This window comes from Lagenorhynchus albirostris, chromosome 2, assembly GCF_949774975.1.
Source record: "Lagenorhynchus albirostris chromosome 2, mLagAlb1.1, whole genome shotgun sequence".
NCBI lineage: Eukaryota > Metazoa > Chordata > Mammalia > Artiodactyla > Delphinidae > Lagenorhynchus > Lagenorhynchus albirostris.
In genome coordinates this window covers 90978473-90996873 of record NC_083096.1, presented here as the reverse complement: position 1 = coordinate 90996873, position 18401 = coordinate 90978473, and the positions used below count along the sequence as shown (strand labels likewise).

The window sequence follows — 18401 nt, the reverse complement described above, 5'->3', positions numbered from 1 at the left end:
CAGGTAGAGAAAATCAAAGAGTACAATCTTTATATGAAACAAGAATTGAAGGAGAGAGGTAGACTAAGCAGGAAAGGAGAGTGAGAAAAGAAATAAAGGATGAAATCAAGATGACAGAGAATATGAGATTTGATTAAGGCAAAGACACAGTTGTTTCAGGAAACAGCATGGTTGGTGCAAGTATTTTTTTTTAGAATCCCAAGGAATAGCTGTGTTTTTCTAGATAGATATTTTTAGTCAAGTTTCTAAATTGACAGTGTGACTTTTTTTGGCCTAACTTAGGTATATACTCTTGATGTACCAGATGCATTCTATTACTGTTACACTCCAGACCCTAGTAATGCAAATGGAAAAGATATCATCATGGAAGCGATGGCTGAGCAGATAGTTACAGTATGTGCTACCCTGGATGAAAATCCTGGAGTAAGATATAAAAGGTAAGACACTCAGTGGTGCCTTTATATGTTATGCTATCTATTTGCTCTTTGGTGTACAGGTAAGTAATGTCTCTGTGCTTTTGTGTGTTGGTTTGCAGAATTTATTTTCTTTATAAAATTATGCTGTACATATAGGAGATTTAAAGTTTAAGGCTTAAATTTCAGAGTAACTAATATCCTCTGTTACTGAATTTCAGAGCTTAAATTTGGTATGGTTTACATGTATATTTTTCATGAGTTTAAGGAATGCTTAGAAGAATGTCTTTGTTGTCCTATGGGGAATACCATCTTACATTTAATGTTTTATTGTATTTCCACCAAATTTAAATAGTCATAATATCTGGATACTGGTTATAGTATCTAAATATCTATGATATTTAATTCCAGTAGCCATTTTAAATAGATTTTTGGAGGTTTTTTTTGTTTTTTGTTTTTTTACATCTTTATTGGAGTATAATTGCATTACAATGGTGTGTTAGTTTCTGCTTTATAACAAAGTGAATCAGTTGTACATATACATATGTTTCCATATCTCTTCCCTCTTGTGTCTCCCTCCCTCACAGCCTCCCTATCCCACCCCTCTAGGTGGGCACAAAGCACCGAGCTGATCTCCCTGTGTTATGCGGCTGCTTCCCACTAGCTATCTATTTTATATTTGGTAGTGTGTATATGTCTATGCCTCTCTCTCACTTTGTCACAGCTTTTATTTTATTTTTGGCTGCACTGGGTCTTCATTGCTGCGCACAGGCTTTCTCTAGTTGCGGCGAGCGGGGGCTGCTCCTCGTTGTGGTGCGCGGGCTTCTCATTGTGCTGGCTTCTCTTGTTGCGGAGCACCGGCTCTTGGCGTGCAGGCTTCAGTAGTTGTGGCACGTGGGCTCAGTAGTTGTGGCTCGCAAGCTCTGGAGCGCAGGCTTAGTTGCTCTGCGGCATGTGGCATCTTCCTGGACCAGGGCTCGGACCCGTGTCCCCTGCATTGGCAGGTGGATTCTTACCCGCTGCGCCACCAGGGAAGCCCGATTTTTGGAGTTTTTTAAAAGTTAAAGTTTGACTTTAGTACTATGTACCTTTATTTATTTGTTTCTTATTAAAAGTAAAGTTTACTGTAAAGTGCATAAATTATATTTATATGGCTTGATAAATCATTCCAAAGTGAAATACCTATCTAATTTCACCAAGGTCAAGAAATAGAATACTAACAGTGTCTCAGAGGCCCCCCTCATGATCCCCTCTAGTCATCACCCCCTGTCTCCTCCCCAGAGATAACTACTATCTTGACTTCTAACACATATTTTAGTTTTGCCTGATTTTGAGCTTGATGTTTTTCATTTCTGGCTTTGTTCAGTATTATGTTCTTAGACATTCATGTTGTTCTGTGTAGCCAGACAGCTTGGATTTTAATCTCTGCTACTTACTGGCTGTGTGATCCTTCTGCTCTCAGTTTCTTTATCTATGAAATGGGAACAATCATAGTACTCACCTTATAAGGTTGTTTTTAGAATTAAATGAGTTAATATCTGTAAAGAACTCAAAATAGTGTATGACACTAATAAACTAGTAGAAGTAAATATACTGTACTACTACTAATAAGTTATGTCACTTGTTTCTGTTTTAAAAGTTTCTTTAACTTAAACATTGACATTTGTCAAGGTAGTTGGATGAATTGTTTAATTTCAAATTCATGTAGTACTTTATATTTAAGTTTCATTATTCTTGACCATTTAAAAAATTTTCTGTTAATTACTTAGAAAGTATATAGTAAATCTCCTTAATTCAGATGTGACCAAACAGGCTCTTCACTCATACCTCAGGTGTTGGAAACATTCTTTTTCTTATAGGTGATATGCTAATTACATTCTGAACTAAGTGGTTTATCTCCTGCTAGAGTTCAGTCTCTGTTAAAGCTTCTACTCTTGGTGTTTGGCTCTGTTCAGGGAAATGAGTATGTAATATAGTCGGCCATATGTATCCACAGGTTCGGCATCCTCAGATTCAACCAATCGTGGATTGAAAATATTAAGAAAGCAAAATTCCAGGAAGTTCCAGAAAGCAAAACTTGAATTTGCTACATGCAGAGAACTATTTACATAACATTTACATTGTATTTATGACTGTTTACATAGCATTTACACTGTATTAGTGTTATAAGTAATCTAGAGGTGATTTAAAGTATATGGGGGATATGCATAGTTTATATGCAAATACTACACCATTTTATAAAAGGGGCTTAAGCATCCATAGATTTTGAAATCTGAGTGAGGTCCTGGAGCCAATCCCCTGTGGATACTGAGGGATAACTGAGGCCAATTTATAATTTAATAGCTCACCTTTGGACCTGTTTGGAGTTATTGTAATAGTTAAATAATCAGGCTTTTAGAATCCTACCTGTTCTTTCACAAAGTATTCTTTTATGCCTCATGGACTTTTCAAGTGTAATTCTAACATGAAATTATTTCCTTTTGAAAATATTTTAAAGCAAAATGTGTAATAAATTATTCTTTATAGTTGCTTCTTTATTTACTTTTGAGGTATAAAACCTAAAGGTCCTTTAACACTTTGAAGCCCCTTACAAGGAGAGCCTCCATTTTTGAGGTTGGTTTGCTAATTGAAGAGCCTTTTCTTACAATTTCTTGTAGACTCAGAAGTTATACTAATGTCACTGGTCATGAAGTTACAATTTAGAGTATGATTTTATCATTTTAGAAGACAGTGGTATATAAGATTTTATGCAAAAGACTATATTGGAAAGTTGACTGAATGTTAGAGAGCATGTAGGGAGATCTCATACTGCTAGTGGGAGAGATAATTGGTCAAGTAATTTGGAGAGTAATATGGTAATATCTGGAAAAGTTGAAAATGTACATACCATATAATCTAGCAATTATACTTTTAGAAATAATATATCTAGAGAAACATGTACATGGAGATGTATGTACAAAGATATTTGTTTCAATGTTGTTTGCAATGGTATAAAATTGAATATGACTTAAATATCCATCTTTAGGGGAATGAATGTATAGAATCCAGTATAAATCATATGATGGAATACTATATTGAACTAAAATGATTAAATTTGATATGTGTCAACATAGATCTCACACATATATATAACAGTAAAAACATACAGTTAAAACACATATAAAACAGTAAACATATGTATAATAGTAATGACAGGAAGAATACACATCAAATTCATGATAGTATTGCCTTGGAGTGGGGGTAGCTAGGGGTGGGGGAGAAGACCGAGAATTGGGAGGGGAATAAAGGAGCTGCGGTTTTATTTATAATATTTCCTTCATATGAAAAAAACTCTGAAGCACATATAATAAGGTTTACATTGATAAAATCCAGACAAATTGATATAGCATTATATTTGATGTATTATCTGAACTTCTCCATGTTTATAAAATCTTTTAAATTAATAAATTTATGGCTTAATTTTAGAATTCAACTTGATATTGTAAAGTGTGTCTTGAAAGAAAGATAATTGTTCGAACATTTTTTCCATTTCTAGTAAACCTCTGGATAATGCCAGTAAGCTTGCTCAGCTTGTTGAAAAAAAACTTGAAAACTACTACAAGATTGATGAAAAGAGCCTAATAAAGGTAACATATAAAAGATAAATAGTGGTTATGCATAAAGTCTGTCTTATTTCTTTCTAAACCAAGGAAACTGTTGTTCATTCATTTTCCAGTATTGATTTGAGAATCATTAACACAGATCCCCAATTTTGATTTGGGAATCACTGATATAAGTGGTAGTAGAAGTCTTAATAGACAGTGTGGCTTAGAGGAGAAGATAAGGGTTTTGAAATAAGCACTTTGTCTATATCCTGGCTATGCCATTTAATTCATAGATATGTCAATTAGCAAATGATGTAACTTCTCTGTGCCTAAGTTTTCTTACCTATAAAATGGGGATAATAAGAGAATACCTATATTATAAAATAGAGGATTAAATGAGTTAATACATAAAAAGGTTTTAGAATAGTGCTTGCAACTGAGTAAACAGTTAATAAACATAATTTTTCCTGTTATCACCAGCTTTGTGTTCTTGGACATATTATTTACTCTGAGTTGTATTTTCATCTATAAAATGGATCAGATGATATGTACCTTACTTGGTTGGTATGAAGGTTAGGCAGATTAGCTTGTGTTTGGCATATAATAGGAGTTTAATGAATGATAGCTATTGCTATCTTATCAAGATAATATAAAGTAATCTAAGACTAAGATTAGAACCTAGGGAATTCTAGCATTTGAGCTTGGGTTGGAGAGTGAAGAGCTTGAGTAGACTGCCAGAGGTGGTGCCACAGGGCTAGGAAGCCATATTACAGTAGCTGAAAAATAAAAAGAAGGAACTGTTGATAGTTTAGAAGAGGAGATGGGCAAGGAAACCACCAATTACAATGCATGTAGTAAGAGGAATGAGAGAAGAATACATGAAATGTAGTGGGAACATAGGCTGGGGCTTAATCTTATTGTAACTGGAGTCTTGGAAGGCATCCTAGAGGAAGAGGCCCTTGAGCTTGAAGAATGAGTATAACAGAAGAGGGAGTTTTTTTCTTGGATAACAGGGTTCTTTGGGCAGAGGCATAGAGAAAAAGGCAAAATTCACAAACAACTTGGCCAGAATGGAGGGTGTAAGATTAGATGTAATGTTGGTTCAGAACTTTAAAAAGTTACTAGTTTTTGGTTTGGAGGACTAGTGAAATCTGTTGTCCTGGTTGTAGTTATGAAGATAATGGCTCGGTATACATAGTATAGTAGGTAGTCAATAAATGTTTGTTGAATGAGGAAAGATAAACGATCATTATATTAGTTAATATCCCTTTAGTCCTTCATGATTTCAATGATAAAAAGGAAAATCCACAAAAACCAAACTTGTCCTTTCCATTCTTTCTGCCTCAGAAATTATACACCTTGGAAATGCTTGATACCTTTTCTTCATTCAAGGACCTGAGAGAGTGTCACCTCCTTTTTGAAGTCTTTCCTCACTCTTCAGGTCAAGCGATTCTTCCTCTCACATACTTTCATAGCCCCACGCCCTGATATAGCACTTATATTGCACAGTCTTTTTCCTATTCATATTTCTGAAGACTCATAACTTACATGTATTGAGGGCTTACTAAGTGCCAGGCACTGTGATAAGTGTTCATGGTATTATTACATTTAATCTTTACAGTAATCTTGTAGGGCAGAGGTTCTGATTAAATATATATTTTTGTTTGTTTTTTAATGAGAATACTGAGATATTAACAAGTTAAGCAATTTGTCCAAAGTTGTACAACAAGAAAGTGGTCAAGGCTGGGAATTCTCTGGAGGTTCAGTGGTTAGGACTCCATGCTGTCACTGCCAAGGGCCCATGTTCGATCCCTGGTCAGGGAACTAAAATCCCATAAGCTGCGTGGCATGGCCAAAAAATTAAAAAAAAAAAAAAATGAGAGAGAAAGTGGTCAAGGCTGGATTCACACCCAGATCTACCTGATTCCAGAGGCTGTGCTCTTAATCACTATACCATACTATCTCAAGGTTTATTTAAATGAGTGAATGGTTAACTAAAAAAAATTTTAAAGATCTATTCTATGTAGTTTACCTTTGTCTGCTGGAAGTAAATAAATAAGAAATGTTTGTCTGAGTTGTAGTTATCTCTTACTGCTCCAAATAATAATCCAGAGAATTTATTACTTTTTAAAATGAAGTATAGAAGATACTGATATTAACAATGATTTTTCCCAGCACTATTATTCACTGTTTAATGATTAGTGCTGTTTGTGAGTTAATGATAGCAAAGCTTTCATTGTAATTTACCATCTTAGCTGGCATCAATGTAATCTTTTAAAATGCGTAAAGGTTAAGAGTACAGGCCATGGAGTGAAGCTGACCTGGGTTTGAATCTCCATTCTACCACATACTAGCTAGCTATGTGATTTGGGCAAGTTACTTAATTTTAAGCCTTAATGCCCCCATTGTCAAATGGAGTTAATAATTCCTGTCTCACAGGGTTGCTATAAGAATTAAATAATATGGATATTTCTTGCTTAGCACAGTGTGTAGCATAAAGAGCTCAAGTAATAACTGCTATTCATAATTTATATCAGTTTTAGTGTTTATGGAGCTGAATTCCTAAGGAAATAGATTTAGTGCAGGCCAAATGTTACTTTTTTTAAAGGAATTTTCACAATATCGTAATATTGAGTATAGCCTCTTACTCTAATTATGAAAGCTTTTGGTTTTGTAGTCTTATTTTTTTCCCCTGTTATACCACTCAGATTTTTCTGTTTTAATATAACTTCACATTCTTAGGAATGGGGCAGAACTTAGGAAAAGTCTGCTTTTGTTTTCTAAGATACTAAAAATGTGTTCACACAAAGAAATTGAAGTTTCTTAAGATAATTTTATTTTGTTATTCCAGGGTAAAACTCATTCCCAGCTCATAATAATTGATCGTGGCTTTGATCCTGTGTCCACTGTCCTGCATGAACTGACCTTTCAGGCAATGGCATATGATCTACTGCCGATTGAGAATGATACATACAAGCAAGTATAACTTGAAGGGAATATATAGGGCATATACAAACAGGATAGGATATTAGCATTTAATGATTCGTGCAGGCACTGGAAATCTAAAGCCCCTGTAACCTTTTTCATTCAGAGACTTTATCTTTCTCTTACCCCTATAATCATAATCTGTTAAAAATATCTTGACCTTGTTAGTTAATGGGTAATTTAACTGCTTTGAAGCTTTTTCGGTGTATTTGCTTCCTTAACTGTGTCTACAACAAAAATAGATTTTAAACAGCTGGAATTTGTACTTTTCAGTAAATACCAGGCTCACTACTATATTTATTGAAGTGGAAACCATATTCAAATTGGTTAGGCTGTGATTATTCTGAATCACACATCCAAAAGTTATCTATATGTGTGTCTTGTCAACATAGTGTATTTAAAAAGATTAGAAGACTAGGAACCTCATTAGGATGGTTATTGAGAATAGATACAAGTTTACCAATTTGGTACCTATTATTGACTTAACTCTGATATAAGCATATTAACTTTAAAAGTAATATCAAGTAGCTAAATGAAAAATGAAATCACTTTTCTGTTAAGGAACCATTTTATTGTACCTTTGTGCATCATTTATGAGTGTGTGTATATATATACACACACATACATATATATATATATATATACACATAAATATATAACATGTTGTTTGATATCATAATTTCTAAATCCAGATTGGCATTTTTCGGCTAAGATTTACTGCTTTGAGCATAGTAATAAAAAAGAAAATTAGTTTTCTGAAATTTTATGTTTAAATTAATTTAGTAATTTTAATAGATTAAAAAGATCCAAAAACTTGTGCTAATTATAATACTTAATATTTTTTCTTAAACCAAATATTGTTAAACTAATTTTGTATTTTCTATTGTATTTTTATTTGCATTCTGGTCAGATCCTGGCTTCTGAGTTTTTCTTTATTTGTATTAATGTTAGATGACGTAGATCAACATTTTTCTAATATAAAAGTAGTTTTTCTAATATAAAAGTAGTTATTCTAATATAAAAGTAGTTTTAAGCAGTTTTTTCAGAATTTTCAGAAAGCATGTTGTTTACCTCTCTTATCCTTTAGGTCTCTAAACCTACGTTGCTCAAGAGACTTAGAAACGACTTAAACTGATGGACACTTAAGAATTTGGTTCCAGACTATTGACATAAGTTTCAGACATTTCTAACCTAGTACTTTTTTAAAAAAATGATCTCCCTAGGTTTGCTGGCAAGCAAAGCAAGGTTTAATTTTTTAAGAGTAATAGAGAGACTTATTTAAAAACAAAAACAAAGAAGTCAGAGATTTTTTGAATGAATCGAAAAAGTCCAGGGATAAGACTAGGTGGAAGCACGAACTCCCTGTGGGTTGTGCTCCATCCCAATTTTTAATGGAAGTAATGCAGAGCAGAAACTTCTAAGTATCCAGACTGTGTTCTTCATCTTGGTGACCTCTTTAAATGTACTCTTAGGATTGTCATCATCTTTTAGTATTGTCAGGCCTGCTACCTTAATCTTTGTTTATAAATCAAAGGTTAAAGAAGTACAAAGTAGCATTTTAAATGACAAAAAGGCCTCTGTCCTTAGTGCAGTCTGGTAATTAAGCACAGTCGTTCTGCCTTTGGGCATCTGTAATTAAGACCAAATAGGTAGATGGTTTCATAGATGGGGCCTGAAATTTGGGGGATTGTAGAAATGATTATATTTATACAGCAGAAATCTCCATTTATTGTCTGCTATCCAGTGCTAGGAAAGCTCAATGCTGTCCATTCTGATCTTGAGGACGTTGACAGTCCCAGGGATGATTGAATTTTCCAGCTCCACAAATGGAAGGAGGCTGGCTATTTGCATAAAAAGAGAAGCGAGGAATTACTCTTGGGGAAGCAATCAGGAAGCCCATTTTGAGTAATTTCATGAACCTCTTGAATTGCCTCTCAGTTCAGTAGAACTCATTAAAGCAATCAAGGTTTTTAATGGCTACACTAGTTTTTCTCTCATTTCCTTTCCCATTCTTTAAAGGAGATGTGGTTATAGGGTTAGGGAAGAATATAGAAACAGATGATATATGTTTGTGAATTTTGTACCAACTCTGAAACATCTGCAGTACTTAATAGGCTACATTAGGGGGTGACATTTCTTTTCTTAATGGATGTTTGATAGTTGAGTTGATGGTTATTAGTATGTCAAAGTAGTGTTTTGAGCAACTAGAATACAAATTGTTAGTGTATTCACTCTTGTTCTTAAAGTTGATTGTGGAACGTTGAATTTTTGTTTCTAAGATACCACTTTGCTGAGATAAAACTCTATAATAATGACAGCTAAACCTAACGGAAGTAAAAAGGTCTTGGTAGACATAGCACTTTGATTTTTATTGTATGGATAGCAATATGCCTTAGTTTTGAGTATGTATTCATTATCCCCCCAAATAGTGGATGTATTCTTCAGTTTCTTGAGCTGTATCTTAAAATTATTGTTTATAAAAATGTTTCACTTTTTGGGTGGGAAAATAATCAAAAAGTTCATACTTCTCTCTACTTGTAGATATAAAACCGATGGGAAAGAAAAGGAGGCAGTCCTTGAAGAAGATGATGACCTCTGGGTCAGAATTCGACATCGGCATATTGCAGTTGTATTAGAGTATGTGAACTCATTTTAATTTTTATTCCACATTTTTAAAATACTAAATACATGATAGTACATTTTGTAATCTTAAAATATTTTTGTAAAGAATTACACCTTAGAAATTTAAAGAATCCTCTTACAATTTGACAGGGAAATTCCCAAGCTTATGAAAGAAATTTCATCAACAAAGAAAGCAACGGAAGGAAAGGTAAGAGTGTTATTTAACTTTCAAGATGACAATGAAGGTGAATTTTAAAGTCTGTGTAAAATTTTTTATCTATTTAACTTTCCATTTTGGGAAATTTCTAACATACACAAAAGTAGAGAAAATAAACTTTCATGTACCCATTACCTAGCCTCAACAGTTAGCAACAGTTTCTCTGTCTTGCTCCATTAAAATTTATTTTTAAAAGGCCATTTAGCCAATTGCATTAATGCATTCTTGTTAGATTTTTTATATTGAGGTATAATTTACCTAAGTAAAGTGCACAAATCTTAAGTGTATACTGAATAACTTTTTACATACATATATATGTATTCATACACACACATACCTGTGGAACTACCACCTAAATTAAGGTATAGGACATTTCTATCATTTCAGAAAGTTGCACAATAATATCTGTGAATAAAGAAAATTTAGCCTGATCCTTTCGAATCTGTATACCTTTTAAACTAGTTTTCTTAGTAGTTAATACCTCCTAGCTGTATAATGTAGACTAGAACTGGTGACAGGATATCCTTGTCTCATTCCCAACCTAAGGGGAAATGTGTTTGATATTTCATCATTGAGTATTATGGTAGTTTTAGATTATTTTAGATACATCCTTTGTCAGATTAAGAAGTTCCCTTCTATTCCATATTTGCCAACAGGTTTTTTTTTGGTTTTGTTTTTTAAATCAGCAGTAGGTGTTGGATTTCATCAAATGCTTTATCAGCACCTATTGAAATTTTTTTCCCTCTTTTATTCTTTTAATGTGATAAGTTACATTCATTGATTCTCTTACATTAAACCAACCATGCATTCTTGGAATTAGCTCCACTTAGTCATGATACTTTATCCTTTTCCTATATCTCACTAGGTTCTATTTGCTAGTATTTTGCTTAGAATGTTTACTTCTAGGTTTATGAACAATAGTATTTCCCTGTAATAATTCTTGTGTGTGTGTGTGTGTGTGTGTGAGTGAGTGAGATAATCTTGTCAGGTTTTGGCAGCAAAATTATATTGGTCTTTAAATGAGTTGTAATGTTTTCCCTCTCATTCTCTGGAAGTGTTTGTGTAAGATTGTTATTACTTGTCTCATCATTGCTTGGAAGACTTCACAACTGAAGCAGTCTGGGCATGGAGTTTTCCATTTTTATGGGGAAGTCTTTACTTACAAATTCTTTAATAGTTACAGAACTATTCAGATTTTTAATTTTTTTATATCAGTTTTGGGGTGTTCATTTTTAAGGGATTTGTCTATTATATCTTCATTTTCAAATATCCTCTTATTATCTTTTCAGTGTCTGTAGAACCTATAGCTGTGTGCTACTTATTTAATCCTAATATTGTTAATTTGTGTTTTAGCCTACATACTATTAATATCCCTATATATATAATTAGTATTTCAAAGAACCAACTTTTGGCTTTGCTGATTTCTCTACTGTATGTTAGTTTTATGTTGAATTGATTTCTACTCATTTTTATTTCCTACCTTCAGTTTTCTTTGGCTTGTTTTTCTTTTTCTAACTTCTTGAGTTGGATGTTTACAGCATTGATTTTCAACCTTTTTTCTCTTACTATATATATTTATTTATTTCCTTCTTAACATTGTTGCAGCTGCATTCCCCAAGTTTTGGAATAACCTATTTTTATTTCGATTCAGCTCAAAATGTTTTCTAACTCTCATTGTGATTTCTTCTTTGACTTATGTGTTATATAGGAATATGTTTTTTAATTTCAAAGAGTTTGGGAATTTTCTACTTGTCTTTCTGTTATTGAATTGTAATTTAACTATATAGTGGTCAGAGAATGTGCAATGTATGATTTCAGTCCTTTGAAATTTGTTCAGACTTGACTTGTGACCTATCATACGATCTATTGTGGTTAAGTACCCAATGTGTACTTGAAAAGAATACAAATTCTATGTGTGTCAATTAAATCAAGTTGGTTCATCATGTTATTCAAATATTCTATTTCTTTACTTATTTTTTATCTGGTTTTTATATCAGTTACTGAGAATGGTATCGCTTACGGCTATGAATTAGTCTATTTTTTTTTAGAATCTTGTCAACTTTCAAAGCTATATCAACTGATAAAGCCATGTTAATTATAGTCTTTATAAATTTAAGATAGTTACCTTTCTGTTGAATTTATCTTTTATCAATACAAAATGTAATTTTGTTTTTCATTTGCAATATTTCTTGACTTAAGCTCTACTTTGTCTGATTTTAATATAGCCATACCTGCTTTATTTTGGCTAGTGTTTACATGGTATATCTTTTCTCATCCTTTATTTTCACTAATTTGTGCCTTTATGTTTAAAGTGTGCTTCTTAAAAAGAGTTTGTATTGATAGTTGAGGTTTGTTTGTTTATTCAATCTGATGATCCTTATCTTTTAATTAGAATGTTTAAGTCCATCTGTATTTCATGTAATTATTGATATAGTTGAATTTGTTACCATCTTATTTGTTTTCTCTTTATTTTATCCTTTTCCTTTTCTGCCTTCTTTATATATATAGGCCTTTTTTTTTTCTTTAAACTATTCCATTTTGTCTCCAAAATAAACTTTTGTTTTACCTTTTGGTATCCTTCCTGTAGTCATCATGTTGGGTACTACAAAATGTATCCTTATATTATCACAGTGTACCTAAAGTATACTTTTGCCATGTCCTAAAGAATTAAAGAACCTTATAATAGTTTAACTCCATTTACCTCCCTTTGTCTTTTGTGCTATTGTTGTCATATATTTTACTTTAACATGTGTTATAAAGTCAGGATGTTATTTTTGTTTTAAATTCTCAATAGACTTTTATATTGTCCACATAAATTTGAAATCTGTTGTTATTTATTCCTTATTGCTCTTCAGTGTTTCCATCTGGGCTGGATGATTTCTCTCAACTTTTGTTTTTATCTAAGGATATCTGTGTTTTACGGGTTTTACAGAGACACTTACTGTATTTAGAATTCAAAGTTGGCAGTTCTTTTTTTTCTTTCAGCAATTTAAAGATTTAAATATGTCACCTTTTGGCTACCATCATTTCTGTTAAAGAAGCCAGCTGTCATGTTACTGTTAATTTCCTGAAGATAAAGTGTCTTTTTAAAGATTTTTGTCTTTATCTTTTAGTTTTAGCAATGTGACCATAATATGCCTTACTATGATGTGTTATTGTTGGTATTTATCCTCCTTGGGTTTATTGAGCTTCTTGAATCACTGGGTTGGTAACTGTCTTCATATTTGTAAAATTCTTGGCTCTTATTTCCTCACATCTTGATTTTGTCCTAGTCTGTCTTTCCTCTCCTTCTAGGATTCCATTCACTTGTGTTTTAGATTTTTGGACCATATTCTACATCTCTTCTATTCTGTTCCTTATTTTCCCACTTTTTTCCTCCTCTGTGCTTTAATTAAATATTTTCTATTAACCTGACTTTCAGTCCCCTACTTTTTTTTTTTTTTGTGGTACACGGGCCTTGCACTGTTGTGGCCTCTCCCGTTGCAGAGCACAGCCTCCGGACGCGCAGGCCCAGCGGCCATGGCTCATGGGCCTAGCCGCTCCGCAGCATATGGGATCTTCCCGGACCGAGGCATGAACCCGTGTCCCCTGCAGCGGCAGGCGGACTCTCAACCACTGCACCACCAGGGAAGCCCGAGTCCCCTACTTTTGTCTGTTGTATCCAGTCTGCAGTTAAACCCATTCAACATATTGTTTCTTAAACTGCATTAGAAAGTAAAGTTCCCCCTTTATAGTATAAAATTGTATGAGTTTTGACAAACGTATACTCTCATATAACCACAACCAAGATATAGAACAATTCCATCAACACCTCCCCCCACAATTGCCTTGTGCCACTTTGTAGGCAACCTCTCCACTCAACTCTGATCCCCTCAGAACCACTGATCTATTTTCTTTCCTATAGTTTTGCCTTTTCCAGAACGACAGCTAAATAGAATAATACAATATGGCTTTTTCATTTAATATAATGCACTTGACATTCATCCATGTGACATGTAACAGGAGCTTCAACACTTTTTATTGCTGAGTAGTATTCCATTGTATGGATATACTACATTTTATCTGTTCACAAGTTGCAGAACATTTAGGTTTTTTCCAAGTTGTTGACAATTACAAATAAAGCCACTGTGAACATTCAGGTTTTGTGTGAACAAATGTTTTCATTCAGTTGGATAAATAAGAGTAAGATTGCTGGGTCATATGGTAAATGTATATTTAATTTTCTAGGAAACTTCCAAACTGTTTTCCTAATTTGCTGTACCATTTTACAGTCTCACCAACAATGTATGAATCATGCGTTGTGTTTTTAATTTCAAAGTTGCATTTAATTCTAGGGCATCCATTGAATTTTTTTTTTTTTTTTTTTTTGTGGTACGCGGGCCTCTCAATGTTGTGGCCTCTCCCGCTGCGGAGCACAGGCTCCAGACGCGCAGGCTCAGCGGCCATGGCTCATGGGCCCAGCCGCTCCGCGGCATGTGGGATCCTCCGGACCGGGGCACGAACCCGCATCCCCTGCATCGGCAGGCGGACTCTCAACCACTGCGCCACCAGGGAAGCCCCATTGAATTTTTTTTAATAAAGTCTATAATTCTCTATTGAAATACTCCATCTTTTCATCCATTTAGTTCATCTTTTCACCTGTTTTCTTTAACATAAGTATGATATTTTAAAGTCCTTGTCTGCTAACTCCAGCGTCTGGATTTTCTTGGGTCTACTTTTATTGACTGTTTCATCACTTGAGTATCGATCACTTTTTCCTGTTTTACATGTCCAGTAATATATTACTGTATGTTAGACATTGTGGATGCTATGTTGCAAAGGCTCTTGATGATGTTCTCTTTACTAAGAGTATTGAGTTCTGTTCTGGCAGGCAGTTAATTTGTTAGTGAATAACCTTGATTCTGTCGAGACTTCATGTCAGGCTTTTGTTATGTTGAGTGTATTTCACTTTTGCATTTAGTCTGAAGATATAGTCCTTCCAGGACTAAATGTCTGGGATGTTCACTTAGAACTGTCTACTTTGTCTGGATCAGAGAATGCCGATATTGTCTTGCATTAAGACCCCTCTGAAATCTCTGCAGTTGTTCTCTGCTAGGCCTTTAAGAGTTATGCCCTGTATATGTGCAGCTTAGTATTTGGCCAGGGATGCTAAGGCAACCCTTCTACACGTCTTTGAATTATGTTGTGACTGGCTCTTTTCTGTATTAACCCTGGACCCCAAACCCTACCTCAATAGCCCCAAACTCTGATCTCTTTTTCCTCTGCCCAGAGAGACTTGCTTTCTACTTAAACTCTACTTCCTTTCACTGTGTTTTGGAAAATGTTTCAGGGAAGAGCCAGGATGAGTGCAGGGATCACCGTCTATGCTTTCCTTTGCTCAAGTAACCTAGTTTTGAGCTATTTTTGAAAAATCCTTTGCCTGAAAGCTGTTGTCTTTTTTATTTTGTCCAATTTTGTTTTTGTTTATGGAGGGAGAATTTTTTTCTTTTTTTTTTTGCGGTACACAGGCCTCTCACTGTGTGGCCTCTCGTGTTGTGGAGCACAGGCTCCGGACGCACAGGCTCAGTGGCCATGGCTCACGGGCCCAGCCGCTCCGCGGCATGTGGGATCCTCCCAGACCGGGGAACGAACCCGTGTCCCCTGTATTGGCAGGCGGACTCTCAACCACTGCGCCACCAGGGAACCCCCCGGAGAATAATTTTTATATCAGTTACTTTATCATGGCTGTAACTGGAAACCTTGAATTTGTTTTCTTTTTAAAATTGCCAAGTATTTAGTAAATTAATAAATATTTAAAACTACAGGATTTTAAAATTGTTATATAAAAATAACTGAATCATAAGTTTGTTTTAAAAAATGTTTTATTTTTCCTAGACATCACTTAGTGCTCTTGCCCAACTGATGAAAAAGATGCCCCATTTCCGTAAACAGATTACTAAGGTAAGCAGTATCATACATAAGATATGTTATCATTTTTAGTTTATTAGTCCATCCAGTTCTGTAGTCAGGTTTAGCAGTGGGTGTCATGGAATACTTGGTGTTAGTTGTCCTCTAAAACCTTACTTTAGGTCTGAGAAATACCCCAAATATCTAAGCTCCCCAATAGAGTTCTCTCTATATATACTCTTGATTTATATCTTTATCTTGAATAGCCAAACAGAAAAAGCTTAATATTTATCAACTTAATAAGAAAATTCAACATTGGATTGACAAGTGGTGGTTGTTATACTTGGTTCGTTGAATTAATAGTTATTTTAAAATTTTTATTTATTTATTTATTTATTTTTGGTTGCATTGGGTCTTCATTGCTGCATGCCGGCTTTCTCTAGTTGTGGTAAGCAGGGGCTACTCTTCATTGCGGTGTGCGGACTTCTTACTGTGGTGGCTTCTCTTGTTGTGGAGCATGGGCTGTAGGCATGCTGGCTTCAGTAGTGGTGGCGCACAGGCTTAGTTGCTCCGCGGCATGTGGGATCTTCCTGGACCAGGGCTCAAACCCGTGTCCCCCTGCATTGACAGGCGGATTCTTAACCACTGCGCCACCAGGGATGTCTGAATTAATAGTTATATATCAGTAGATTTAAGAGCAATCAAAGCTGTGTGGGCAGGTAAAGTTTTGTTTTTTTGCTGTTCCAGTCCTTCTTACAAGTATTTATCAGAATAATATTTACATATTTTTTATCATATTGCTTCCTAATCAAGAATCAATAACATAAATTCAAACTTTTTCTGCTTGCCTTTAAGGACTTCACTATTTTTTTCTCACCTTATTTTTCACTACTCATAAGCCCAACACAAATTCAACCCTTCCATTCTGTTTTTTGTGGTCTGTTGATTATCCCCTGTAGATCATGGTAATTTTCACTTTTTTCCATTCTCGAGATGTTTCCCTTGATCTACATGGTACCTCCTTCCCACCAAAGCCCATGCTTTCCTTCAGGCCCATCTCAAAAGTTTAATATTACCAGTTACACAGAAAGAAATGAAAATGCTTTAAATGATTGATTTCTTCTGTTTTTCAGCAAGTTGTTCATCTTAACTTAGCAGAAGATTGCATGAATAAGTTCAAGCCTAATATAGAAAAGCTCTGCAAAACTGAACAGGTATGTGCAGAGCCAGAAATACCTATGTTCAGGATAGATTTCCAGAATTAACTTTGTAAGGTAAAACCTAAGTTTTTGTTCAATACAGTGCACTAGATCACAGAACCTCTTTTAGAAGGAGACTCACCCACTTGGTTTAATACATCATTCCTTACCAACGCTAACAGGTAGCTATACACTATCATAGTAAGCAGTCCCTCCTAATCTGTGATTATGCATTTTTGGTTCAATGGGATGATTTAAGTGTTTGGAGCATTAATTCAGGGTAGCACTGTTGGCAGGCCTTTTTCAGTGGGTGCAGCATTTAAGGCAGCATCCTGCAGAGTACTGTGTAGGCACATTTAATTAAAGTCTCTTCTATAATGCCAAAACTATTTAGATCAGTGCTGTCTAATAGAAATAGATTGCAAGTCATGTATAATTTTAAATATTCTAGTAGTCACATTAAAAAGGTAAAAAGAAATGAGTGTGGTTAACTTTAATATATTTGATTTAACCCAGTACATCCAAAATATTATTTCGACATGTAATCAATATAAAACAATTATTGAAGTATTTTACATCCTTTTTTTCACAAACAAGTCCTCAGAATCTGGTGTTTTAACTTAGAGCACATCTTAATTCAGACTAGACACATTTCAAGTGGTCAGTAGCCACATGCGGCTCATGTCTACCATATTAGCAAAGGTATAGATTAATGATTTTCTTCTCTGAATTATTTTTTGACTTTTTACATTTTGTACAGTATTAGTTTACAAGTGATACTCACATTTTCCTGTGAAAAGGCATCAGTGTTCCATTAAAATTTGGCAAGTTTTAGTAATAGGTGTTTTTTAACTGAAAAATGAATTTGGATCATAGACCACTGACTATATTTCATTTTCGTTAAGGACCTGGCACTTGGAACTGACGCAGAAGGACAGAAAGTCAAAGATGCTATGCGAGTACTCCTTCCAGTTCTACTCAGCAAAAATCATGATAATTATGATAAAATAAGAGCAATCCTACTTTATATATTCAGTATTAATGGTAATGCAGACTGTTTATTTTCTTGAATATATTAAAATACCCAGCTCTAAAATCATTTTACAATAAGTGGTTTACTATTTGATCATAAGAAAATCTTAGAAAATTCAAAAGTAGTGGCTACAGTTGGTTAAGATAAATAAAATGAAAAATGTGAAATTGGGAGCGTACTGAAGGGTATATAATTTAAATGTTTGCTTTTTTAAAAAAAGCTTTATTCTTGGATACCTAAAACCTGGAAATGATTATGGTAGCAATTATTTGACTGTGCACTCGTATTTTACTTATCTAAGGAACTACGGAAGAAAACTTGGACAGGTTGATCCAGAATGTAAAGATAGAAAATGAGAGTGACATGATTCGTAACTGGAGTTACCTTGGTGTTCCCATTGTCCCTCCCGTAAGAAATTTTACATTCTGTATATACTTATACATACGCATGTGTGGTCATTTG

General features: G+C 34.3%; 1 protein-coding gene across 1 annotated transcript in view; it reads left to right on the top strand.

The window, feature by feature from the left end:
- STXBP3 (syntaxin binding protein 3) overlaps positions 1-18401 on the top strand; it is a 57148-nt gene that overhangs the window by 23297 nt on the left and 15450 nt on the right. The window contains exons 7-15 of the mRNA XM_060139473.1: positions 283-437; positions 3949-4039; positions 6849-6973; positions 9524-9619; positions 9755-9812; positions 15696-15761; positions 16841-16921; positions 17812-17950; positions 18241-18347. Of these exons, the coding sequence (XP_059995456.1) occupies positions 283-437; positions 3949-4039; positions 6849-6973; positions 9524-9619; positions 9755-9812; positions 15696-15761; positions 16841-16921; positions 17812-17950; positions 18241-18347 (918 nt within the window). The remainder of the gene's footprint in view (positions 1-282; positions 438-3948; positions 4040-6848; positions 6974-9523; positions 9620-9754; positions 9813-15695; positions 15762-16840; positions 16922-17811; positions 17951-18240; positions 18348-18401) is intronic.